The 27,004-nt window shown below is 39.0% G+C and overlaps 1 protein-coding gene across 1 annotated transcript in view; it reads right to left on the reverse strand.

Moving 5' to 3' along the window:
* The window catches only part of nlgn3a (neuroligin 3a), a 294,352-nt gene that overhangs the window by 36,915 nt on the left and 230,433 nt on the right, over positions 1-27,004 (reverse strand). The window contains exon 6 of the mRNA XM_072270748.1: positions 13,975-14,160. Within this exon, the coding sequence (XP_072126849.1) occupies positions 13,975-14,160 (186 nt within the window). The remainder of the gene's footprint in view (positions 1-13,974; positions 14,161-27,004) is intronic.

Raw genomic sequence — 27,004 nt, forward strand, 5'->3', positions numbered from 1 at the left:
ATGTTCGTGTGCTAATTACCATCTGAAATATTCCTCTAATAAATGTCATCCCATCATGATCTGCCACATCAAAAGCAGGGACCGCTCTTACTGAAGTGTGTGTTTTGTACCAGACACAAATTGAAGACGCAAGTTGCCTGGAGGACCACAGTTAGCAATTTACTGCATTACACTCAGTGGGGATTGCCAGGAAGTTAGCCACATCAAATTTTCTTCCCCTCTGTTCCCTACCCCTCTTAATCCTCTGTAAAGCCCAACTACTTCCAAAAGATATAAAGCTCATGAAAGAGTTTTCAATCCTCCTTAAACATGTGCAAAGAAAGAAACATGTTTCACATTCAGTCACTGATCTTTATTTCATCTACCTCATTCGAGGCAACAGCCTTTCCTCAGTGTCACTATAATTGATACTACCCACTCCAGTTCTTCTCTAGCCTTCCAAATCTATGGCCTGCAAGCTTCTTTCTTTATTGGTTGCATTGATCCCAAAGTTCAAGGCTGCCATCTCTTCCTCCAACTTATTCTTTCATGAAAGTTTCTAAACTGCAAAAAAGCTTTTTTTAGTTCAGCATTCACATCCCATCATTATCCAAAGTATTTCAAATATAAGTTATGTCTATTTGAAGTTATGTTTTCTACTTCCCAATTGAAAATATTTTTATTCAATAATGACCTGTATCGTGTACATTGATCTCTATTTCTGTTACTTTTTGTTGTTTTGGTGACGCACTATTAATACCAATGATAACTGGTATGCAAGTCATGCCACCTTTCCTCATTCCATTTGGGAGACCAGTGTGCTGGTTGGGAATGGATTTTCTGGCTGTTGCATACAGGAGGAGGACATTTCTGTGTGTTTTCTTCCAACTGCCACTGCCCCCTCCAGAGCTGCAATAATCAGTGGCTGGTTCAAGTTGAGCAGAGCTGGGAGAGCTGAGCAGATTCACATTTTTGCAAATTCCACGAGGCCAGCTGGCGGTTGCTCTTTCTGTGCCAGCTCACTCTCCCATCACAGCTGCTTCTGTGATCCTCTCCTAAAATCTGTTTTTTGTTCATTTCTAACTTACGATCAATTCAGTTCACAGGAACTGTTGAAACCCAGGAGCTGCCTGTCAGTCTCAAGTTATGGGGTTGTACTCCATAATATGTCAGCAATATCCAGTTCATCATGCTATCAATACTAGTACTCTCAAAGAAGTTACTCTAATAATGCTGCTGGGCCACCCCTCAGATTAAACTTGGCTGATTACAATTCCAATTATAATCATAATACAGTCTGGTTCTCTATATTCCCATTAGTATTATCAACACTTACTCAGAATTTGTGCAGAAAGTAGCCTTGAGGTTATATTAAAACTACATCACATTTCTTTTTCTTTTATAGTACACCCTTACACTGCCAGGTCTGGAATATTACTTTACTACAAGTATTAGGTCAAATTATATGGGTGGTTCTGATCAGTTTCTAGTTTCAACTTATTACAGGAAAATGGGAACTCAGAACACTTTAAACATGTTCTACAACATTTCTGTGTACAATAAGATGCAGAACATCCTTGGTGTTCCTCAGGGGTCAGAATTGGGACCAGTACTTCTCACATTGTTTGTCAATAATGTGGAAAATGGAATTGATGGCTTTGTGGCAAAGTTTGTGGAATAAGTAAAGGGGTAGGTAGTGCTGAAGAAGCAATGTGATTTTTAGCAGGACTTAGACAAATTGGAAGAATGGACAAAAAAGTGGCAGATGGAATATAGTTTTGGGAAATGTACGATAATGCACTTTAGTAAAAGGAACAATAGTGCAGACTATTATGTAAATGGGGAGAAGGTTCAAACATCAGAGGTGCAGAGGGACTTAGTCCTCATGCAAGACTCCTAGAAGGATATTTTTCAGGTTGAGTCTGTGGTAAAGAAGCCAAATGCAATATTGGCATCTACTTCAAGGGAATAGAATATAAAAGCAAAGAGATAATGCTGAGGCTTTATAAGACACTAGTCAAGCCGCACTTGGAGAATTGTCAACAGTTTTGGGCCCCATATCTCAGAAAGGATGTGTTGTCATTGGAGAGAGTCCAGAGGAGATTGACTAGAATGATTCTGGGAATAAAAGGATTAACATGTGAGGAGTGTTTGGCAGCTTTGGGCCTGTAGTCACTGGAATTTAGAAGAATGCGTGGGAGTCTCATTGAAGCCTACCAAATGTTGAAAGGACTAGATAAGGTGGATGTGGAGAGGATATTTCCTATGGTGGGGATATCCAGAACTAGAGGGCACAGCCTCAAAATTGAGGGGTGACCTTTTAGAAAAGAGGTAAGGAGTAATTTTTTTTAGCCAGACAGTAGTGACTCTGTGGAATGCTCTGTCACAGACTGTGGTGGAGCCCAGGTCCGTGAGTACATTTAAGGTGGAAGTTGATCGTTTCCTGATTGGTCAGAGCATCAATGGATACGGCAAGAAAGCAGGTGCATGGGGTTGAATGGGATCCGGGACTTGATGGGGTAATTCCCCTCCTATGTGGTATGGCCTTATGGTCTAAGTTAAGAATCCCTGAAATAACATTAAGAAAGCTAATGGCTACTATTTTCAGAATTAAACATGCCTTGCAAACAATTGAACTCTGATTTTAACCTACTGTAGATTGAATATCTAACTAGCACATTGTAAGTTGGGACAGTTGGAATGGTAAGTGATTAGACAAGGAAAGGAAGTGGCTTGTGGAGGGAAAGGGCAGAATAATCAGAGGGTTACCTTCTTCCCAGCTCAAAAAACTAGCTTAAGTTTAGATTGATGCCCTTTGGGAAATCACACACTTGACCAACCTGTATAGACTCTACCACTTGGGTAGGGTTAAATATACTCCTTTGATGTAATAAAATGGAAAGTAGGTAGTCTGAATGTTTGTGTACGTCAGCAGCAGCTACTGATGTTTTTAATCACATTTAAATAAAATATGACTTTTCACCTGTATAGGAAATGTCCTGTTTTATTGAAGACTTGTCCCTGTTGAACCCTAATAACATAATAGCTCACATGAACAGTATAACAGTAGTAAATTAGTAACTGTGCTCCTAATTTCAAAAGCATTTATGTTATTTTGTCAACATGGAACAAATTTATATTAAATGTCCTCCCCTGTTTATCATGTCTGTTCATTCCCTTCGTATTTACGTGTCTTTCTAAAAGTCTCTTCAACTTCTCCAAACTCATGGATGCAATGATTACCCTGGAAACCAACTCCAAGCACCAACCTCTTTCCCTCTTACATTGCCTTTAAACTTCCACCCACTTAATCTTTAAAGCACGTCCTCTGGTGCTTGATATATCTATCCCACAGAACAGATTCCCACTCCTTTCACCAACTCTTGGTTCTGGTTTCTTCTGTTGACACGTACCCAGTTCCTATCCATAAAGGAATTCACCTTCTCTTCATTAAAAAAAATTAGGTAATCAAACCTAACTTCTTGAATTTTGTCTACAGCACTTGACTTCTATCTAAAAGTCTATGCTAGCTGGCCTCTGTACTCATCGATAAAGACACACTTATGACCTATAAGTTCCATGGTTGTGGAGAACACTACATCAAGAATCTACCAAACATTTATTCTCAGTAAAACTGAATTGCCAGATACTTTCTGTGGGTAATTCTACCTGGAGGGATGGATCCTGGGGTATGAGAGTTACCCTCTGCCTCCCTAGCTCCTCACAATTCACTATCCCACAACTGCTAAGCATCATTCATTCCCAGGAAAGAAATACAAGTACCAACATCACATTGGACTACTAGGAACATCATATTACTGCCTACTTCAGTAAATCTGAGTTTGGTAAAATTAATCTGTGTCTAGCACCCTGGGAAAAGTTTCACTGCTAACATAATGGTTTTTCTGTAAAAGTTTCACTGCTAATGTAATGGTTTTTCTGTCACAGCAGAGTTTGGGTTATGGCTAGAGATAATGGGGGCTTTGGAATATGCACCATCCAATGAAGGGAGTGTTTTTTCTTCTTGTGTGCTTGAGGACTAGGTGATCTGGGTCTTTTGTTTGGCAGAAGATAGGGAGAGAAGATGCCTGAAAGGAGAGGTCGTAGACACTAAAAAGGAGTGGACTTGGAGTGGGGCCAAGAGTCCACAAAGCCCGGGGAAATCGATGGAGATCCAGCAGAAGGAAAGTGATGAGCTCCAACTTGTGCACATTAGACTGTTGCATTAAAATGGGCCCTTTTCTTTTTGTTTTACTTTACTAACCCTTTAATCAAATTAAGAATTATAAAGCTAAATTGTTTAATTGCATATGGTGTACTGTACGTTATTTCATGGTACTGATCTGTAACAGGGGAACACATCATGCAGTATCCACCCAAACAGGAGGTTTTGCACCTTAATCTTATACGGTTGGTGGGCCAGAGATTGTCTTTCCTAACAAACTAATTAGTTTGTTGGATCATTTTGTGTAGGTAAATATCTACCATGCAGTATATGTCCAGGAATGGTGGAGACTTATTTACTGTGTGTTTCAGTTTGCAAAATCTAGCATAGTGAAGAAGGAACAGTATGCATATCTGAAGACTGAGGATAAAGAGGAAGGAGAGCAGATGGAAGGAAGTATAAGGGACCTGTTGTTTAAGGGCTTCCCTTCTTATCATAAGGAGCCAACTAAATAATAGGCCTCAATGCAGACAATGTGTCCATTACTACAATACAAATGTAGTTAAGCAGTAATCAGGCAAGAGTAGCCTGACACATATTACTCCCCCTCACACTCCTTTCAGGATTGTATACACCGATCATAAATTATGGATGAGTGAACACTGATTTGTTTATTTAAATGACTCACTGCAGCTGTTTTCAGGACTGTGCGGCTCATCCTAAGAAATCTTCTGAGAAAATGAAGTTTATTTCCCCATTCAGTGAATGAGTAGTGAATTTCACATCTGGAGGAGCCAGCACAAACCAGCACCTCCCTAGCAGATTGTGTGGTCCCACTTGGTACCCAGGTTCTCCCTCCTGTCATCCATCTGATTAATGAGAATATCAGGTCTCTTTTACCCAGTCTGGAATCACTCAGCTTCTCTTCTGCAGTCTCTCTCATCCATGGCAAGCAAAATAAGAGTTGTCTGTGTGTCAAGGAGAGTATATCTTTTACGATGGACTCCCCTCATGATGTACAAAGTCGTGCTCTGTTTAATCTAACCTGTAAGGAACTACAATGTCTGACTTCAGCACAAGACTGTGTATAAACTACCATGATATTATGTTACAGCTGTATGAGCTTTTTCTCTATCACAAGTAGTATTACATGAAGCTAACTGATGCTAAGATTCTGCATGTAGGGAGGTAAATGCAGCTTCACTGATGTTTGAATATTACATGAAACGTGGCACTTATTGCAGACTTTTGTGAAGTGGTAACATATTGTTCAGGTGAAGTAGCTCTTGTGTCCCTTAGTGTTAATATGTAAGCCTGGTTTATACAGTACATCAGAAAATCATCTCACAGAGCCCTACCTCTCCTGTTCCAATCTACTTATGCTATGAATAGATAATTTCAAAGAGACTAAAAAAACACAAAGCTGAGCATTCTAGTCAATGTTTCAGAATATTTCACCACGTTCAGTAAATTACAGAGGAGTCTTCAACACTACTGTCCTGCTCGTTGATTGATTATTGAATGTTCCACAGATAAAGATAAGTTAGGAGGCCTCAGTATTCTACCACTTTGGCCCCAATTTTAACTGTGGGTCAGTTCTGGATGGATGAGATTTATTTCAGTGTGATGGATATAGTGTTACATTAACTCCTGCTGCACCGGGCTGCTAAAGGAACTATGGAGAAAACATCTTACTTCCAGCTCGTGATTCCTTGTGGTTCAAGCAGATCTCGAAACAGTACAAAGCTGTGATTACATAGGATTATATAGGAAATTTAGACAGCAGATTATATTGCAGAATAATCAGTCATCCTAGTTCTAATCCTGGTGTGAAGGCAAAAGAGACTGCAGATGCTGGGATCTGGAACAAAAAGAAATAGTCAGAATGTGGAAGAACTTAGTAGCTCGAGCATCTTCTCTGGAGGCAAAATCTATAAGTCAATGTTCTGGGTTTTGAGAACCTGCATTAATCCTAATGCATAGTCTGAACTGAAACATCAACTTGCGCCAATGGAACTCCTTCCATCTTTCCTCAACTCCATTTCCAGTTTCAAAAATTTTACTAGAGAAGCAACTCCAGTAAGCATTTATTCTCTCTTCCTGTACTGGATGGATAGGGACCTTCACACTCATCTCCAATTCAATACCTCAACTGTCAACATATGATCCTGTCTTTAAACCTCTAAAGGTATATCTATCCTTTTTCCCTTCCTGATGTTTAGATAGATTCATAGAATCTTCATGTTACACAACATGGAAACAAGCCAGTCAAGATGCCTAAATAAAATAATCAAATTTGTTTGCATTTAGCTCACATGATTCAGGACATTTACAAAGACAGGTGTTAAAAAGAGGGTCCAAAGGATCACTGGGGACACGAGTCACCCCAACCACAGTCTATTCCAGCTGCTACCATCTAGGAAACAGTACCACAGCATAAAAGTCAGGACCAACAGGCTCTGGGACAGCTTCTTCCACCAGGCCATTAGACTGATTAACTCGCGCTGATTTGAGTGTATTTCTATGTTACATTGACTGTTCTATTTATTATAAATTATTATGATTGCACATTGCACATTTAGACGGAGACGTAACGTCAAGATTTTTACTCCTCATGTATGTGAAGGATATAAGAAGTTAGGTCAACTCAATTCAATTCATTTCAATTCCTGTAAACAGTTCCTGTCTACGTAACTGTCCAAATGTGTTTTAGTTGTTGTACCTCCTCTGGCAGCTTCTTCCACATACCCACTACTCTATATTAAAAAAAACTTGCCCTCAAACCCCCTTAAATCCACCCCCTTTCTCCTTATACCTATACCATCTAGTTTTAGTCTATCATACCCTGGGAAAAAGACTTTGTTGATCTATCCAATCTATGGCCCTCATAATTTTATAAACATTTATAACCATGCCCCCTCAGTCTCCTTTGCTCTAGGGAAAACAGTCCTCACCTGTTGAATTTCTCCTTATAAATCAAGCCCTTCATTCCAGTGAGTCTTATCTACATCCTCTCAATCTTCATCACCTCCCTCTCATAGCATGTCATCGAGCAAAGGGTTATCATAGGCCTTTGATGAGCCGCTGATTGCACTGAAGAGTTCTCACAGAGAGTAAAGCAGTAAATAGAATGCTCTAATTGTTAATTAACCTTATGAACACAGAAACATAGAAATCTACAGCACATTATAGGCCCTTTGGCCCACAATATTGTGCTGACCAAGTAACCTACTCTAGAAACTACCTAGAATTTCCTTACCGCATAGCCCTCTATCTTTCTAAGCTCCTTAGGAGAAGATTAAGCTGCAAAGATAAAAATAAACTAAATGTAGAAGTTGGGATATTTAAATAAACAGTATAAAGGATTTAGTTTTATTATTTCAAAACATCATGGAAACATGAATTTGAGAAAATTAAGACTCCAAAAATATATCATTCTATTTTTAGATTGAGAGGTTTTTGAGTCATAATTATATCTTATTAGCAGTCGTAGGCAACTTCATCTAAAACTTTGACAAACTTCTATAAATATGTGGTGGAGAGTATACTGACCGTTTATGTCATGGCCTGGTATGGAAACATGAATGCCCTTGAACAGAAAGGCATCAAAAAGTTGTGGACATGATCCAGTCTATCTTGGGAAAAGCTCACCCCACCATTGAGCACATTTACAAGGAGCAGTGTTGCAGGAAAGCAGCATTCATCATCGAGGATCACTACTATCCAGGCCATGCTCTCTTCTCGCTGCTGTCATCAGGAAAGAGGTACAGGAGCCTCAGAACCCACACCACTAAGTTCAGGAACAGTTATTACCCTCAACAATCAGGCTCTTCAACCAGAGGAGATAACTTCACTCAACTTCACTTGCCCCATGACGGAACTGTTCCCTCAATCTATGAAGTTACTTTCAAGGACTCTTCCTCTCATGTTCTCTATATTTATTGCTTATTTATTTATTATTATCTTTATTTATTTTTTCTCAACTCAAGTTGGTAAAACCTGAGGCTCGGGCATAGCCAAGCACTCTAGTTTGTCAATTGCTTGGAACTTTCAGACTTTTCTGGTGGTGTTTGGTATTGTAGCTTTCTGAAGATTTATGTAGATATTACTATGTAGTCCTAGTTGTTTAATGCTATTGTGTAGTGTCTTTGGGATGATACCAATCATGGATATTACTATAAGGACAATGTGCACCTTGTTTATGTTCCAAAGTCTTTCAATTTCCTCATTTAATTCAGCATATATCTGGTGTTTTTCTTTTTTGTGCATTTGGAATGGCAATATCTATTAAATAAGTTGTTCTTGTTTCTGTATCCTGTATTATTATGGATTGTCCCAACTGTAATAACTGATCGGTCATGAGATAATTTGAAGTATTCTGACTCTAAAACTGGATCAAGCTTGCATTTTTCCTAAGGTGTGAATTCATTTTTGAGACTGTATTTTGAAGCAAACTTTTGATGAATGATATTTCCCACTTGATTGTGCCCGTGTAAGTAATCAGATTGTGTTAAATTGCTACAGGATCCTGTAATGTATTTGATCGTTTCTGTTTTTTCCTGGCATTTTCTACATTTTGAATTTGTTGATCTTTTATGATGTATTTTGATAGCTTTTTTTGTGTTAATCACCTGGTCCTGTATTACCACAAGGAACCTTTCCGTTTCAATGAAACTCTAAGCCAGGTGTTTGACGCTTCCTTGTTGACATCTAGTCTGCTCAGATTGTGGGGATGCCTTCCAATGAGGATCATGCTCTTCCATTTTTCATTAATAATGACAGTGCCTTCATTTTACTGGGTTGTGATCTCGTTTAAGTTTAGTGGAGTATACTTCTGAACAGAATTGCATATGCTTATGTGAAGTGCTGATTCCTGTTTTCATTGATGAAAGTATATCCTTAGAAGTTTTATCTGTTTATTATTATTATTATTATTACAATATGTGCAGTTTGTTGTCTTTTGCACATGGGTTGTTTGTCTGCCTTGTGTACGATTTTTCATCAAATCTATGCTGTTTCATTGTATCTGCTGTAAACATCCTCAAGGAAATGAATCTCAAGATTGTATATTGTGATATATATGTACTTTGATAATAAATTTACTTTGAACTTTGGAAAATTCAGCCATATCTATTCCAACAAGGAATAGCACTTTCTGTATGTTTTAAATTAGAATAGCTCATACTGTCTAAGTGTCTCATGAGAAGGTTGCAACAGTAAATTAGGAAGGAGCAGAAAATCACTAAGAACAGCTGCAGGATTTTCTCATTTAACCACACAAGTGCATACTCCAGAAGTTCTGTCAGATTTCCTCTATTATAATGGAGACTGCTGATGGCTTTACTACAATTCCCACTGAAGATTCCAGTCCATTAGTTTGAGTAAAATTTTGAACAGGCCAATGTGATGAGAATTCACTGAGTGCTCTAAAATCTGGCAGCTACATTTAAATGTGCTCAAGGAGGCAGTCTTTCACCAAGGGAGTGTTATACAAATGTGTCAATGTCTTCTGCCTTTATATTAGCACACAATTAATTCTCTCACCCAACAACTTCCTGCCAGCTGCCCATACTATATACCAGTGCCACAATGTGGCTGGGAGAAAATGAGACTCAATGACAGCGTGAAGGAGGACTCTTCCCAGACCACTTCCCAGCAAAGCAGAGGTTTCCATCAGATGAGATAAAGGAAAAACACATTCTGAAATATGCTAAGTTAAAAACCAAAGTTACCTAGCCTCTTTAGCAATCATTACAAGTTGAAGGAGAATATCTGACCAGAACATTCAGATATAGCCCTGCTAATACCTATCTGCACCTCCTAAAGACATCGATCCTCTGTAGGGAAGTATATGTTTTGATTCGTGTCAGGTTCATGTCTGCTCATTATGGTACAGAATCAGTGAAGTGTTCAAATTTTAACTTTAAAGATAATTTAGAGCACGTGGCCATTCTAATTTCAGATTAGATTCAATGAAGTTAATAATGCATATTCTATGAAATCAAGTATTTCAGGCTATTATAGCTATAGGCAATATGGCTGTGGTGGCAGGCCCCTAATTCTCAAAGGTGCTTCTGCTGTTTTGCAATGTCCATGTTAATGGGATTATTCACTCCCAGTTACATCCCAGTACCAGGATAGAAGGCTCCTTACAGTGATTCTGAGAGTCAATCACATCAGCACACTCACCACTTGGGTAACTATCACAATGAAATCAAGATTGGAATTCATAAATCCTATACTGACTCCATGGGAAAAACTACTGAAAATACACTGGGGTAATGCCTACTACTGAGATTCCACTTGATTATACCAAGGGTATGAATTCTATTTGCCTATAATCAAGGACAGAACATTACAGAATTTTGAGTGAAATTTACATTGAGAAGAAATCAGATTACTCAATTTTGTGTATTAGCTTAAAATGCACACATGAGGAACCTGCCCACAATATTGAGTCATGTGAGAAAAGGTATCAAAGCAAAGATCTTGCAGCATAGGTTGGAAGATATAACAAAATGATTTAATGGGAAAAAGAGACTAAGGCCAAAATGTTGTTATTCATTTGCTCAGTGTGAAATTAATCACTATTTGGTGCTTCCACTAAAAGTTCTTTTCTACAAGTCCTGAAGAAAGCATCCAAATTTGTTCAGTTTTGGACTCAAGGAACTAGAAATTGCTATATGCAACATTAATGCTGCTTCTGCAAAGCTTTCTGAATGCTACTGCTGGGTTTCCCTGTGCAAAACCATTTATCATTTTCAGTGTGTTGGAAGTGCATCCCTTGAAATTCTGCCGTGGAAGTAAATACTCATGTCTGCTTTTTTTGGCTCTTTAAGGGAATGTGGAAGTGGTTTTCTCTCTATAATGAACACCAAATCGTGAACTGCTGAGAACAACTGTAGCTGAAGCCTGATAGTGACCAAGTCCTTGATCACAGTTGGTGAAGCACATACTCTGGGCATATGTGTGAGGTACTTTTCAGACCAGTGAATTTGTAAATCACACTGGAGATACACTTTACATGCTGAATTGGGGTCATTTGAGAGAGATTTATGCTGGAAGAATGTTACTAAGCTAAATGAAAGTTCTTTGAAAAAGTTAGCAGCTGAATTTCCCAACAAGGTACTAAGATATCCAGAAATTTATGCACTCTTTTCTACTTCAGGTTAACCAATCTTTGACTCCTCAGCTTTGTTTTGAATTTTGATCAGGAATTTCTTGGCCATTACTTTTAGAAGTTTTTGAATGTCATTTTCAGCAGCTTGGAATAAAGTTTAAAGCTTCTGGGATGTTTTAATTAAATATACATGTTTTTATTTTGAGACAGTCTTCAGCTATATTAATCAAACTGTACTGAATTATTGAATATAGCAAGGAATATTCATTGAAAGAAAACTAAAATATAGTAAATTTTATGTGTGGCCTGATTGTGCTGGTTCAGAGCAAATTTTACTGTCAGTTGTAACTTAAAAGAAAGCATGTTGCAAAGCTAATATAAAAGCTTCCCTTTATTTCCAATGACAGCCATTGCTAACCCTCGACCCATAGTTTCAGCCAAGAGCAATCCCTGATGCCTGCTTCTTCTTGTCTTACTCCAGACTTTGCAGAACTGACTTTGAGGGAAATTGATTCTTGGGGATTTACATATAGAATGTATTACATGGATACTAAGCATTCAAGCATAGTAAACCTGTTAGAGTCATGAAAATTTCTATCACTAAAAATTATTTGTGTGACTACTACTTGAGATTCACAGAGATGGAGAAATTCAACTTGTTTCTTCTGAAATGGCTGGTGATCCAAAACTTCTCTTTTTTTTTTCCACTGTATACTCTCTCAGGTTTCAGAGTAGAATAAAGCCAAGTCCCCATCAAATATTTAACATTCTTGATAGCAAGATTACTGGGACTAATGAAAAATCTTCAGGTCAACCCAAAAGCATTTTGGAAATGTTTTCCCCAGCTGAGTGTTGGTGTTGCAGACAACACAAATACAGCACTGGATCAAATTTGGTTTTGCATGTCAAAATATCATATGGTGTATTGCTGGTACAATGGGTAAATTAATGGCCAAGAAATTTAAAAACCTGATTAAAAATCAGTCTTCAATTCCATCCAGCAACAGTAAAGTTTAATTTAGCTAATAATTTGAAATTTTGGAACAGCAACCAATCTTAGTAATGATGACTGCAAAAACTAGTGTACTGTGTCTCAAACCCATCTGATTCAATAATTTTCTTTGTGGAAGGAAATCTAATTTGATCTCCTGAGTTGCTGTGCCACAGGGATTGTACTGTTCCTCTTCACGTCTGGCTATTTTGACACTGTTCTGCTACTCAGTCACTCTATGTCTTATTATCTTTGAACTTAAGTTAGTCTGACCTACCCAGCCAATTCCCCTTCTTCTTTCACCTGTAGGACTTTAGGACTGCTGACCTCCCAGTTTTACTCTGCAGCTGCACGGGGTCCTGGACAAAACTTTGCCTTGGTTGACTATATTTTTCTATTGGCTTTTTGGTTGACGTGAAATCTAAGTCCAACTTTGCTTTCTAGGAGGACTGCATCCTCCACCAGAATGTCTCCATTCTCCCACCTAGCCTATTTATCTGAAACCTGTTTGCTCTTCTCCACTGGAATCTCCTCTTTAGCTTGGCTTGGTTGTTCTTACCTTTTCTTGCTCTACATGTGCATTTCTATAGTGGAAAGACATTTGCTTATATTCATCTGCTCTGCTCTGGTCTGCTCTGTTTGCTGTTCAGAAGTAATCACCTTTGCTGAATTTTCTCCTGATCATGCATCTATATAGCTCTTCCGAAGAAAATTTTACTCGCCTGCACTAACTCTGTGGATTTAGCCCTTGACACAGTACGGGAAGGAGATAGAAAGTGTTGTAGCATTGTGGCATAGTGTCAATGCAACAACCTTTCTCACAGTCTCAGCATAATAAAGGAGCTGGTCATTGACTTCAGGAGATACATAATGACTTCAAGTTCCACGGTGTAAGTATTACCAAAAATTTGTCTTGATCCAGCACGTGGATGCTAAAGCCATAAAAATACACCAATGTTTTTACTTCATCAGAAGCTACAGAAATTTGGCATGTCCCCATTGACTTAGACCAATCTTTCACAAATGAACCACAGAAAGCAGCCTATCTGGATGCATCACAGTTGGGTATGGCAAATGTTCTGCCCTAGACTGCAAGAAATTGCAGAGATTTGTGAATGCAGCCCAGTCCATCACACAAACCTGCCTCGTCTTCACTGGCTCCATCTATGCTACTATGCCTTGGGAAAGCAGCCAGAATATTTAAGGACCCTCCCACCCCAATCATTCTCTCTTCTCTTTCCTGTTGGGCAGAAGATACAAAAGCTTGGAAGCATGTGTACTTAACGCCTGGTATGATTTGATGGCATGCACACCAAAGCTTTTCACTGTATCTCGGTTGATGAGACAATAATAAAACCAATACCAATAGTTGGCTGGAAATTTCTGAGCAAAGCTCCTGCTATCCATGATCTTGCTGCATATAACTGAGTGAACATCCTTCATGAATAGTGACATCTTAAGCTTTACTGGAAGTTTTATAGCTAGCCAGATTTCTCATTACCTGCCATCCTCAAACCAGTGTGCTGCTGATATCATTGTTTCCTCTCCTGCTCCATTTGCATCTTTACCTTTTCCCACTCTCTCACCTATTCTTTAAAAGCTTCTTTGTTTGTCACCAACCCAAATCTCTTCCTTATCAACTGATCTCTAATCGTATGTTTTTTTCCCTTAGAAATCCCTTATAATTTCTGTAAGTGATCAGCTAAGGAAATGACTTACCTTCTGAATGATGAGACAGAGTGAGAAGACTGACACATGATCCGCCAATCCCAGATCCAAAAACTGTAATCCGTAAAGGATCCCCTCCAAAGAAGGCTACATTTTCACTGATCCAGCGTAGGGCCTGGATCTGATCCAGAAGTCCATAATTGCCTTTTGCAGCTTGATCACCAGTGCTTAGGAAACCTGTAATGAACAGAGAGCATTGAAGAGAGACTAGTCACAAGCAAAGGACACAAATATTTCAGGCACTTACTTTACAAACTGCATCTTAGGTCATTGTGCTTTCTCAATAAAGGGAATAAGAGACTTTTGCATCCATAAAATAATAAAATGCACTGTGCAAAAATCTTTAACTACAGTACAAGTCAGTGCAGATCAGTTTACATGATGTAATACAAGTCAGAAAGAAAGGCTTAATTTAACTTTGCTGGAAAGTAGACTAAAATTGTCTCAAGTTGTTTCTGACTGGCCTCAGCCCAGACCATGATCCAGTCCCAGTTACCATTTACATACACTTTGAGCATCTACTGTGGGAAAGAAATCACTTTTCATCTACACAGATTTGAAGTTCCAATTAACTTTTATGGGAATTGCCACTGTGACTAAGGTTAGACTATTTATCTGGAGGGTGGGGAGTGGCCAACATGTCTTCCAGATGCACCTGCCCATTGCTAATATTTTAAATATGCAAGCAATTCATTGTAAATACTGGCTACTTGGTATATTTGGATGTTTCTGTCTCAGCAGGGAATATAGCATGAGTGGACTATACTGTCCATGATGCTCCTTATATGACAACATCTACATAAAAAATCAAATGAAAGAATACACGTTACAAATTTCTGGTAGCAATATTGAATTCTGAATGTTTAAGTAACTTAATTTTTTTGTCTGAATCAGTCTTCTATGTGATGTTGACCCATCTTGTCTGTTTTTTTCTCATTTTTTGTCTGGAAGATGAAGACTTACTCAGCAATTTACAATTCCTAAATTCATTTCTCTATGTTCTTTTGTCTAGTGTATGACAAAGGGTTATGAGGAGCATTTACAGGCTCTGGGCCTGTACTTGCTAGAGTTTAGAAGAATGACAGGGGATCTCATTAAATCAGATCTAATATTGAAAGTCCTAGATGGAATAGATGTGGAAAGGATGCTTACTATTTGTGGGGGAGTCCAGGACCAGAAGACACAGCCTCAGAATAGAGAGATGAGGAGGAATTTCTTTAGCCAGAGAGTGGTAAATCTGTGGAATTCATTGCCACAGATGGCTGTGGAGGCCAAGTCATTGAGAATATTTAAAGTGGAGGTTGATAGGTTCTTGATTACTCAGGGTGTCAAAGGGAGAAGGCAGGAAAAAGGGGTTGAGAGGGATAATAAATCAGCCATGATAGAATGGTGGAGCTGATTCAATGGGCCAGATGGCCTAACTCTGCTCCTATGCCTTAAGGTCTCAAGGTATATTCTCACCCTCTAACTAGTCCTATTCATTCACTGGCCAGGTAGCTTTCTTTCTAAATCATCACCCGTCTTACCCCTTCAGAGCTCATCCTCCCTTCAACTTTACTAGCTTCTTTCCTCTCCCATCAGTTCTGATGAAATGTTAACTCCGTTTATTTTCTTTCACAGATGCAGCCTGATCTGCTGAATATTACAAGTATGTTCTGTTATTTGTGCTTGTGACTCTTCTTGGGTCAAAATTGGAAACATCAGGATGAGACATGATTTATCAGGGCCTCACTAGTGCTTACAATCAGTCTGCTGGATTCCCAATAGACTGATGTGGAGAACCAGTTAGATTTCTGATGTCATTGTACTAGGTTTCAGGAGTCTGCTGTAAAACAAAATTGGATGATTGTATTCTGTTGTTAACTGTCGAGAGCATTAAATATAGCACAAAAATATTGCTAATGTTTTCCATCCGGAATTTTAATCCATGTGCAGAACACTGTGGGTAAAAATAAATGATTGCAGCTCAGTATTGGGAAGCTGGATCTCTGTTTAAGAAATGTGTCTTATACTTCATTGCAATAATTGGCTATGATTTTCTTGCCCTTATCCCTTGACAAAACGAAAGTATGTCAAATGGAAACAGTTCCCACAAGTACAGGTGCTTCATTTATTTGATAGTCACATTCTTTTTTTAAGGGCTTTGAAAAAGTTCTCATTTACACACTTCTCGAACCTGCATAATTCACAGAGTGTCTAAGAGAAGTAGTCCATTAAAATTTATCAGCTGACAGCCTCATTTACAGTTGTTTGAAATTTTACCGAATCTTATCTCTGTCGCTAAAATTTGTCCAACATCAGAGCTCATTTTTATGGATGTTTATAATATGAAGGGAGTTAAATGTTGTCATAATAGATTTTGAAGGCTCAGTTGAAAAGCCACAGGAGCCTTATGGATATATAGAGAGAAAATCAGGAGGAAAGAACATTTCAAATGATGTTCATTGTTTATTCACTAACAATTCAACTGTTAATTATTGACTCTTTTCTTTAAGCTAGACGAATGATTCCTCCAATCTTCACTATTTTCTGTGCACACTCCCTAATGGAGAGCCTTCTAAATCATCATTTTCATGCTTCACATGATATTAGTTACCTTCTCTGCATATCATTATACTGAAAGAAAGAAACTACAGCGATTTTGCAGACTCTTGCCCAGGTTGCATTGCAAGACTTCAGCATTTTCATTCAGGTTCCTGATAGACTGAATGCTTTAAAACCAATTTTGTAGTTCCTAGGGCCTACATGTCATATTTATTCTCCCTTTCTGTCTACAGATAGCATAATGGAATTAAAAGTTGTAACTGCAGCCAATAATCCTGATGGCCAATTAATCATCCTGACATATGGTTCTGAATTATCAAGAGTGCTTCAATGAATCTACTACGTGATGGAAAAACTATGAAAGTATCCAGTCTAGAGGACATTAAGACACAGTGTTGAGGATGCAGCTGCATATTGATCAGTAAAACTCTTTTCTGAAAATTAAATTTAAGTGTTTTTTAGCATAACTTCAGTTGCTTCTAGTATCAGTGGGTCATTCAATTCATTATGTGCCTTGCCATTCGACATGGGTAATTATGGTCTTGACCACGTTTGCTCTTGACACATTTTTCTACATAAGTGGTTTGCCATTGCTTCTTCTGGGCAATGCCTTTACGAGATGGTAACCCCCGCTATTATCAATACTATGCAGAGATTGTCCGCCTGGTGTCAGTGGTCACATAACCAGGACTTGTGATATGCACCAGCTGCTCATACAGTACAACCATTCACTAGCTGCTCCTGTAGCTTCATGTGACCCTGATTGGGGGCTAAACAGGTGCTACACCTTGATCAAGGGTGACCCGCAGGCTAGCGGAGGGAAGGAGTGCCTTACATCTCCTTTGGTAGAGACGTATTCCAACCTGCCAGCCACCAATGGAAACCTGCTGGCTTCTGGAATTTAAATATTCATTCCTTAATTCATTGTTTTATGGAGAACAGCGGTAACAAGAGTGGTCAACCTGAATAGAGCGTCACTAACTCGAAGATTAATCTAATCCTTCCCTCCCAAATTGTCCTCCGTTTTTCTTTCATCCATGTGCCCATCTAAGAGTTTCTTAAATGTTCTTAATGCATCTGCCTCTTCTAACAGACCTGGCAGTATGTTCTATGTCTAAAAAAAAAACTACCTTTGGTATCCCCCCCCTATACTTTCCTCCCATGACTTTAAACTTATGCTGGCTTGTATTCATCATTTCTACCCTGAGAACAAGTCTCCAGCTGTCCACTCAATCTATACCTCTTATTATCTTGTACATTAGCACTGAATTTGTTGTGTTCAAGTGGTCTGAAAGTCTTCTGTCAGCAACTGCCATCTCTCCAGTGGTAACTCAGAGATTTTGTTGTACTGAGGCATCACAAAGATTACATAAAGATCTTCTTGAACAGTTATAACCATATAACATATAACCATATAACAATTACAGCATGGAAACAGGCCATCTCGTCCCTTCTAGTCTGTGCCGAACTCTTACTCTCACCTAGTCCCACCGACCTGCACTCAGCCCAGAACCTTCCATTCCTTTCCTCTCCATATAGCTATCCAATTTAACTTTAAATGACAACATCGAACCAGCCTCAACCACTTCTGCTGGAAGCTCGTTCCACACAGCTACCACTCCCTGAGTAAAGAAGTTCCCCCTCATGTTACCCCTAAACTTCTTCCCTTTAACTCTCAACTCATGTCCTCTTGTTGAATCTTCCCCACTCTCAATGGAGAAAGCCTATCCACGTCAACTCTATCTATCCCTCTCATAATTTTAAATACCTCTATCAAGTCCCCCCTCAACCTTCTACGCTCCAAAGAATAAAGACCCAACTTGTTCAACCTTTCTCTGTAACTTAGGAGATGAAACCCAGGCAACATTTTAGTAAATCTCCTCTGTACTCTCTCAATTTTATTGACATCTTTCCTATAATTTGGTGACCAGAACTGTACACAATACTCCAAATTTGGCCTCACCAATGCCTTTTACAACTTCAACATTACATCCCAACTCCTATACTCAATGCTCTGATTTATAAATGATTTATAAAGGTCTTCTCTGTGCTTAAGAGCATAGTATCTTAATTCTAAATTCTTATCACCTGGTCAGTTCTATATCTCATTCATTACAGTGTATTTAGAAAACAGTAGATGGTTCATAACAGTAGAGGAGATTCTGTAAATGTAAAATAGCCATTCTATCTTGCCAGAAATACGGGGTGGAAGAGTGAGCAGCTTTAAGTTTCTGGATGTCAACATCTCAGTTGATCTACCTTGGGCTCAATGCATTGAAGAGATCATGAAGAAGACGTGCCAGCAGCTTCATTAGGAGCTTCAGGACATTTGATATATCATCAAAGACTCCAGCAAGTTTCTACAGATGTACCACAGAGATTATTCTGATTGGTTGCGCCACCACCTGATATGGAGGTTAATGCACAGGCTCGCAAAAGCCGCAAAGGTGGCATCTGTCACTAAAGATCCTCAGCATCCAGTACATGCCCTCTTCTCATTACTACCATCAGGGAGAAGGTACAGAAGCATGAAGATGCACATTCAACATTTTAGGAACAGCCTCTTCCCCTGCACCATCAGTCCACGAATGAACGAACACTACCTCACTAATTTGCTTTCATATTGCACTTCTTAATTATTTCTTATTGTAATGTGGAATTTTTTAATGTATTGCACAGTACTGTAGCTGTAAAATGACAAGTTTCATGACATACCATATGTTGGTGATCATAAACCTAATTCTGATGTTAATTCTGAAGATCCAAGTACTTGGAAGTCAAATGAACACACCTGGGAAGAGCTTCTTATATAAGAGAAGAGATGAAAATTCACAAGTGAGTGGCTGCACAGTGGAAAGCACACCTGTTCTATTTCAGAAGTATAAATAGAGTTCTGTTTATGCCTCTAAATCAGAAAGGCGTGAATTCAAGTCTGTCTTCCAAGTCTTGGTACAAAATCTAGGTTGCCATTGGCACATAAATTGACTGCTGTGTTTCCGGCATTATAACATTGTTTAAGCTTCAGAATACAATTCAATGATTGTAGAGCTCTTTAGCACATTGAAGTTATGAAGAATATTTTTCTTATTTTAAATGAAGCATTCAAGTTACTATATACAGAAGTGCTATTAGTCAAAAGCAGCACTATTAACATACCATCTGGAAAAAGGAAAACATAACTTTAAAAGCATATACTGTATTTCATGACCCTGAATGACCAAAGTACTGTATATGAATCATCTTTTCAATCATGAAACATTGTAGGCATTTAGTGGGCTCAGGACTCTACTCCCAATCATCATCAATGTGGGAATGACCAAATAATCTGAACTGATGATATTTATTGAGAGATATGTGTTGCCCAAATCACATAGATTGTTATTCCTTGTGGCGCATCGGACAACAGCCTTGCCATTTCATTAACATTTTTCTATTTTTACAAGGCCAAGTTGCCAACTCAACGCTCAACCCAGCACAGATGGAAAGTCTGTAAGGGGCCAGCGAGATTCAAACCCAGGATCACTCACCTTAAAGTCTGGTGCGGATGCTACTACACTACTAGCTGGCTAAGTCACATAGATATTTCACCTTCACTATTTTTTGAGAATGCGAAGGGTGCTTTAATGCTAACTATGGAAGGAAGATGAAACCTTAAAATAACTTCATCCACTAGAAAGCCTGCCTGGTACTGCACCCCTTTAATGCTCAGGTGCAGTATCAGGGTAAATAATTCTGACTCACTTTGGAGTGGGGGCTTCTGCATCAGGTGCAAAACTGAGCTGCAGGTGACACAATGGACCAATAATATTCCCGATTTATTAAAATATTCAATCAAATGACACAAACTTTGAACTTTGCAGACTGAGTTGCAATCATGCCAACTCCACCCCTCTTCTCCCTTTCGCTTCAGCACACCATTTTATAACAAATAAAATCTAAAGCTGCCAAGCTTACCGATCCTTTCTCTCTGATAAGCTCAGTGCTTGTGGAGGCTGTGACTGCAAATAGCGTTCAGTAAACACTTCCTATTTAACACAAGTTTTGAATTTAGATTCATTGCTGTATTATTTTTTATAACTTTACTTGCAAAGGCAATTTCAGAAAGGCCTGCAGCTATTGGCAATTATTTCCCCCTTCAGTCCCTTCTGAAATCTGTTGCCTATATGCACATAGCAAGATGTCACAAACAAAAACGTGGCAATTGCCTGATAATTGATAACAGCATACTGTGTTGGGAAATAAAATATTCACCAGTATACTACGGATATTCCTGTCTATTATTTTTCCAAACAGTTCCAAGGGACTTTTTTTCTTGCTGACTTTCGAGCAAAGATGGGGAGCTAATTAAATCCAAAAAGCATGATTCCTGTTACCACAGCATCGCTGTAATGCTGAGATTGGGTGTCAGCCTGGATTTTTCTACTTTGTTTTTAGATTGGGACTTGAACTACAGTGGCTGTGTTGGTATTTCCTATCTGTAATGTTCCACAAATCCGTACAACATGTATTTAAACCTTTTCTATTAGCATCATTTTTGAAGTTAGCAGCATTGCCATACTTGTTTCCATAACTTAGTCTGAAAGGCAATTTCAGAAAGGCCTGAAGCTATCGGCAATTACATCCTCCTCAGTTCCTTCAGTAACTTGTTGACACCCATGGATACCATAGAAACACACAACTGCTCTGAATTTCCTGCTACTCATCTCAAAAAAATACAGGAAATAATTTTTATTTTATGCCATTATATGAATTAACCATTTTTCTTGATGGTAATTTTCAATGATCAGCAGAAATTAAACCTGGGAGAGGTAAATACTTCTCAGGTGATGTATTTTGCACTCTCACCCAATGTCACAATCAAGTCATTTATATACCTGCTCCATCCTCCTGCTCTAAGGAATCTTGCCCAGCACAGACCCAGGCAAACATGGAACCGATAAAACCAGAATTGGTCTGAAAAGCTGCAGGCTTAGTTCCAAAGATTTTAACTACTTGATCTCATAAATTTCATTTAATGATATTGTTTTGATAATGATACATTAACATTGTTGTCCATTCTATTTACCTAGGAAGTTATCCTGCATAATCGCGACCACAGTTTACATACCACCAGCAGTCGACTGTAATCAACTGCTTGAGACACTGCATGATGCCGTCTCCAAACAAGAAACAGTCCATCCTAATGCATTTCAATTCATAGTCGGGTAATTCAACCAGGCTTGTGTGAAGAAAACCCTGTCCAATTACCTTCAGCATATAACCTATAGCACCTGAGGTCCCAACATATTACACCACAGTTACACTAAGATAAGGAGTGCCTACTGTTCCATGCCTAGACCACATTTTCGTAAATCAGATCACTTGGCTGTCCTTTTTCTACCTGAAAACAGGCGGAGACTAAACAGCAAAGTTCCAGAGATTAGGAAAAAAAGAGGTGGTTGTGGGAGGAAGAGGAGAGGCTACGCGATTGCTTTGTGTGTTCAAGGACTCATCTGTGGATCTGAATAAATACACCATGGTTGTAACAGGTTTTATTAAAACGGTTGTAGATGAGTGTTTCCTCACAAAATCATTCAGAGTCTTCCCCAGTCAGAAGCCCTGGATGTACTGTGAGATCCACAATCTGCTGAGAGCCAGATCAGAGGCATACAAGTCTGGTGACCAAAAAAGCTCCAAGACATCCAGGTACATTCTCCAGAAAGCCATCTCACAGGTGAAGTGGCAGTTCCAGGCTAAACTTGAATCAAAGAAGGATGCTCGACAGTTGTGTCAGGGCCTAAATACTATTGCCTCATATAAAGTTAAATGAAGTGACAAAGGAGACAGCAGGGCTTCACTTCCAGTAGAGCTTAATGCCCCCCGTGCTTGCTTTGACCATTAAAATATGGATGAACCATCACGAACTCCCACAGCTCTCGATCGTCCTATGATTTCAGTCTCTGAGGCTGATGAGTAAGCAGTGTTCAGGAGGGTGAACCCACGAAAAGCATCTAGCCCATATGGGGTAACTGGTTGAGTGCTAGAGATCTGTGCTGATCAACTGGCTGGAGCTTTCACAAAGATCTTTAATCTCTTGCTTCAGCCGTCTGAGATACGCACCTTCTTCAAGCAGGCTTCAATTATACCACGCCTAGGAAGAGTGTGGTGATCTGCCTCAATGAATATCACCCAATAGCAGCACTTAGATCGACAGTGCTGTGCTGAAGTGTTTTGAGATGTTATTGATGAAACAAATCAACTCCTGCCTAAGAAGTGACTTAGATCCACTCCAATTTGCCTACCAGAGCTAAAGGTCCACAGTAGCTGCCATCTCATTGTCTCTTCACTCAACCCTAGAACATCTGGATAGCAAAGGTGCAAACATCAGGATGTTCTTTATCAACTACAGCTTAGCATTCCCTCAGAACTAATCAACAAGCTCCAAGACCTTGACCTCAATACCTCCATGTACAATTGGATCCTCAATTTTCTCACTTGCAGGCCCCAGTCAGTTCAGATCGGCAACAGTGTCTTGTCTAAGATCTCCATCAGCACAGGTGCACCAGAAGGCTGTGTTCTTAGTCCCCTGTTCTATTCACTTTATACTTATGACTGTGTGGTTAAGGACATCTCCAATGCCATATTCAAATTTGTTGACGCCACCACTGTCATAGGTCGAAACAAAGGTGATGATGAGTCATCATATAGGAAGGAAGTTGAAAATCTAGCTGTGTGGAGCCATAACAAACAACCTCTTACTCAATGTCAGCAAGACCAAACAGCTGATTATTGACTTCAGGAGAAGGAATCCGGATGTCCATGAGCCAGACCTCACTGGGGCATCAGAGGTGCAGAGGGTCAGCAGATGTAAATTCTTTGGTGTTATTATTTCAGGGTACCTGTCCTGAGCTCAGCACAAAAGTGCAATTACAAAGGGAGCACAGTAGTGCCTCCACTTCCTTAGGAGTTTGTGGAGTATCTGCATGACATCTAAAACTTTGGCAAACTGCTGTCGATGTACTGTGGAAAGTATATTCCTGGTGGAAAGCATCATAGCCTGGTATGGAAACTCCAAAGCCCTTGAACAGAAGTCATACAAAAAGTAGTGGATACAACCCAGTTCATCACAGGTAAATCTCTCCCCACCATTGAGCACATCTGCATGAAGCATTGTTGCAGGAAAGCAGCACCTATCATCAGGGACCCCCACCACCCAGGACATGCTCTCATCTTGATGCTGTCATCAGAAAGAAGGTACAGGAGCCTCAGGATTCACACCACCAAGTTCAGGAACAGTTAATACCCATCAGCCATCAGGCTCTTGAACCAAAGGGGATAACTTCACTCAGCTTCACTTGCCCCATCATTGAAATGTTCCCACAACCTTTGGACTCACTTTCAAGGACCCTTCATCTCATGTTCATGATATTTATTACTTATTTACTTACTAATTATTATTATTATCATTATTTCTTTCAGTATTTGCACAGTTTGTTGTCTTCTGCTCTCTGGTTGAAGCCCTAGTTGGGCGGTCTTTCATTGATTCTGCTATTGTTTATTGAGTGTGCTCACAAGAAAATGAATCTCACGGTTATAAATGGTGTCATATATGTATTTGCTAAGAAAATTTACTTTGACTTTGAACTTTGATTTACAATGCATTAGCCAAAGAAGGGTTCAATCTATTTCTCTCACAATTTCAAAATATAATTGTCTTCAACAGAAATGAAAAAGAATTTGGTTTTGTACAGAATCCAGAAGTCTTAATTGAACTAGGTTTAAACTTAAATTCTTGCCTATCTTAGGCTTAGAAGTATTTCAGAAGAAAGGAGAAAATAGGGGTGTAAAGGCATGGTGTGTCAAGCATCCATCTTCCGCGTACATTACACTCCACCTTTATGGAATCTGAGAGCAGCAGTGGTGTTGGACGCATCAGCATCTTGTGACTGATCATCCCCTCACAACCAAAGTTTATAATCTGGAGAAGCAGAATTTTGGACTGCCTCGCACAGAATAATTAAATGATCTTCAGTTTTAGACATCCTATAATGCGTAATTCCTAGAGACCGTTCTATCAAGGGAAAAACGGAGGAATGAAATGATGATCTAAAAGATTAATGGAAATGCACATCTAATTATCGGCTGTGTATATGAATTTGATATTGGCAAGCTAAGGAAGACTCAGACGGTTATGATCAAGGTCAGTCTTCATTGGCTAGATCGAATGCACTTGACTGATAAGGGTGCACCTAATTAAATCAAGAGCACCCTCTTCAGATGTTTTAGATGCACACATGCAGTACATTTATCTGATGAGAGTTTCAAAAGAGTTCTTGAAGAGACTTTGAAATGATGCATCGAAAAGAAACCTTCCATTCCCTCAGAAGCTCGGATTGACTTTTCTGACATTCTGGAAAAACATGAAAATAAGTACATACTGCAGTACAAGGCCTTCTCACTTTGATGCATAATTGTTTCTGCCCACCATTCAATCTGGTATATTTGTTGTTTCCTGGGGCACCGTGCCAAAATATGTGTGATCTATCGTGATTGAACAAAATTCATTATATGCAATGGCTGTCAAAAAAATGTAAATTATTATCATAAATTGGCTACATCTAAAATTATCAACTGAGCAATAGTCGTATTTGCTTATGTTTATTGAAAACTGTAATGATGTGTTAAAACTGGTTTGCCCAGAAAAAGGGACGTGGCAGTATAGCGGTTAGCGCAGTACTATTACAGCTCTGGGCGTCAGAGTTCAGAGTTCAATTCTGGAGTTCTTCGTAAGAATTTCATACATTCTTTTGTGAATGCATAGGTTTCCTCCGGGTGCCCCAATTTCCTTCTACAGTCCAAAGACGTAAAATAAATAGGTGAATTGGTCTTTGTAAATTTTCCTGTGATTAGCAGGGGTTGAATCAGTGGGCTGCTGGTTTGTACAGCTCAGTGGGCTGCAAGGGCCCATCCCACACTGTATCTCTGAATAAAATTTAAAAAATTGAAATAAACCTGCTAAGAGAAATAATCAATGCCTTCAGAGCATTATAAAGAAGATAAAGTGAAATCATTCACTAGGAGCTGTAAAGGGCAAAGGAAGATGCTTTTAAAGAAATCGACAGATATTTTCATTTCATTAATCTCCATATATTGTGCTTACAGCTGTTGGTGAAGGGCAGGGTGTGATACCAAGCCATCCAATTGCCTTGGTGATGTGGTGCATTACCTTTAATTTGAGCTTGTTTAAAATCCACTGGAGCTGCATACATTTCCCAGGGTCTGGGAACAACTCAGATCCCAATTCCAGCGATGAGGAAGGAAGCTGGCCCCTCAATATGTTTAACTATACTCCTTGTGAGCCAAGATAAGCAGAATTGGTGGGTTGCTATCTGCACCCCTAAGAGGGAAGTTTTTGGCCTTTTCTCTACTAGACACTCATCTCTATGTGAAAATGAATGTTGTCCCTGATTTCCCCTTTCAACCAATTGCTTTTAATATTCTTCCTATTGCTAGAATCATAATGAAGTATGATTTCATTGAAAACGTTCTATGTCACATGATAGCAATACTACAAAAATCTATTGATCTCAGCCCTGCTAAACTTTCAGATTGTGAAGCAGTTTGATTGAGTCAGGACATCTAAGAGTGAAATGTCCTGACTCAGTCAAACTTATGCAGTTCTTTTGCACCAAATAACTTTTATCTAACTAGTTTAAACATTTCCCTGCAATAGCTGAATTGGGTACATACAGTGTAGTAGTCATCTTCCTGCATGTTGATCTGGTGTAGTCTTACATTTTTGAATGAAATATTTCTGACAGAGAATCAAAAGCAGTACAGCCAGTGGTGAATTGCGTGAATGACATAATTTATAGTTATGATGATATCTGATGAATGCGGCAGCAATGTATTATCAGTACCTTTTCATTACCTAGATTGTATTATGAACTATACTTCCACATATCAAAATGTAATTAAACCTACTTCTTTGTTGGTGGCTCCAGCTCAGCCATTATATCTGTAAATGAATCTTCATAGCTAGTGGCTCAGTTGATAATCCCCTTCATTTGCAATTCTTCTTGGTGACAAAAATACATTTTTCAGGTTTGTCAGTTGGAATCTTTCCAAATCATATATCTTGCTAATTTATCTTTCAAAACACTGCTGCAAATCACTGTTATAGCAGAGAGGTACCATCCAGCAACACAAGTGCAAAGATTTGTTAATGTGCCACACATCCCACAGGACCATATATATACACATACACACACAGACACACTCGTATGCAAAAGCCAATTTTACCCATACTTGATAGCAAATAATTCCTGATAAAATTATCACCACTTTAAAACTGTACTAAGCAGTTGTGCCATAGTCTATATCAGCAGATCTAACATTGATGGAATATTAGATACAAATTTGGAACCACAGCTATTTCACCCATTGACCAAATTGGACCTTCCAATTGAAAGAACATTTGCTTCTTCTTTGTCTTAAG

Source organism: Mobula birostris, chromosome 10 (genome assembly GCF_030028105.1).
Source record: "Mobula birostris isolate sMobBir1 chromosome 10, sMobBir1.hap1, whole genome shotgun sequence".
Taxonomy (NCBI): Eukaryota; Metazoa; Chordata; class Chondrichthyes; order Myliobatiformes; family Myliobatidae; genus Mobula; species Mobula birostris.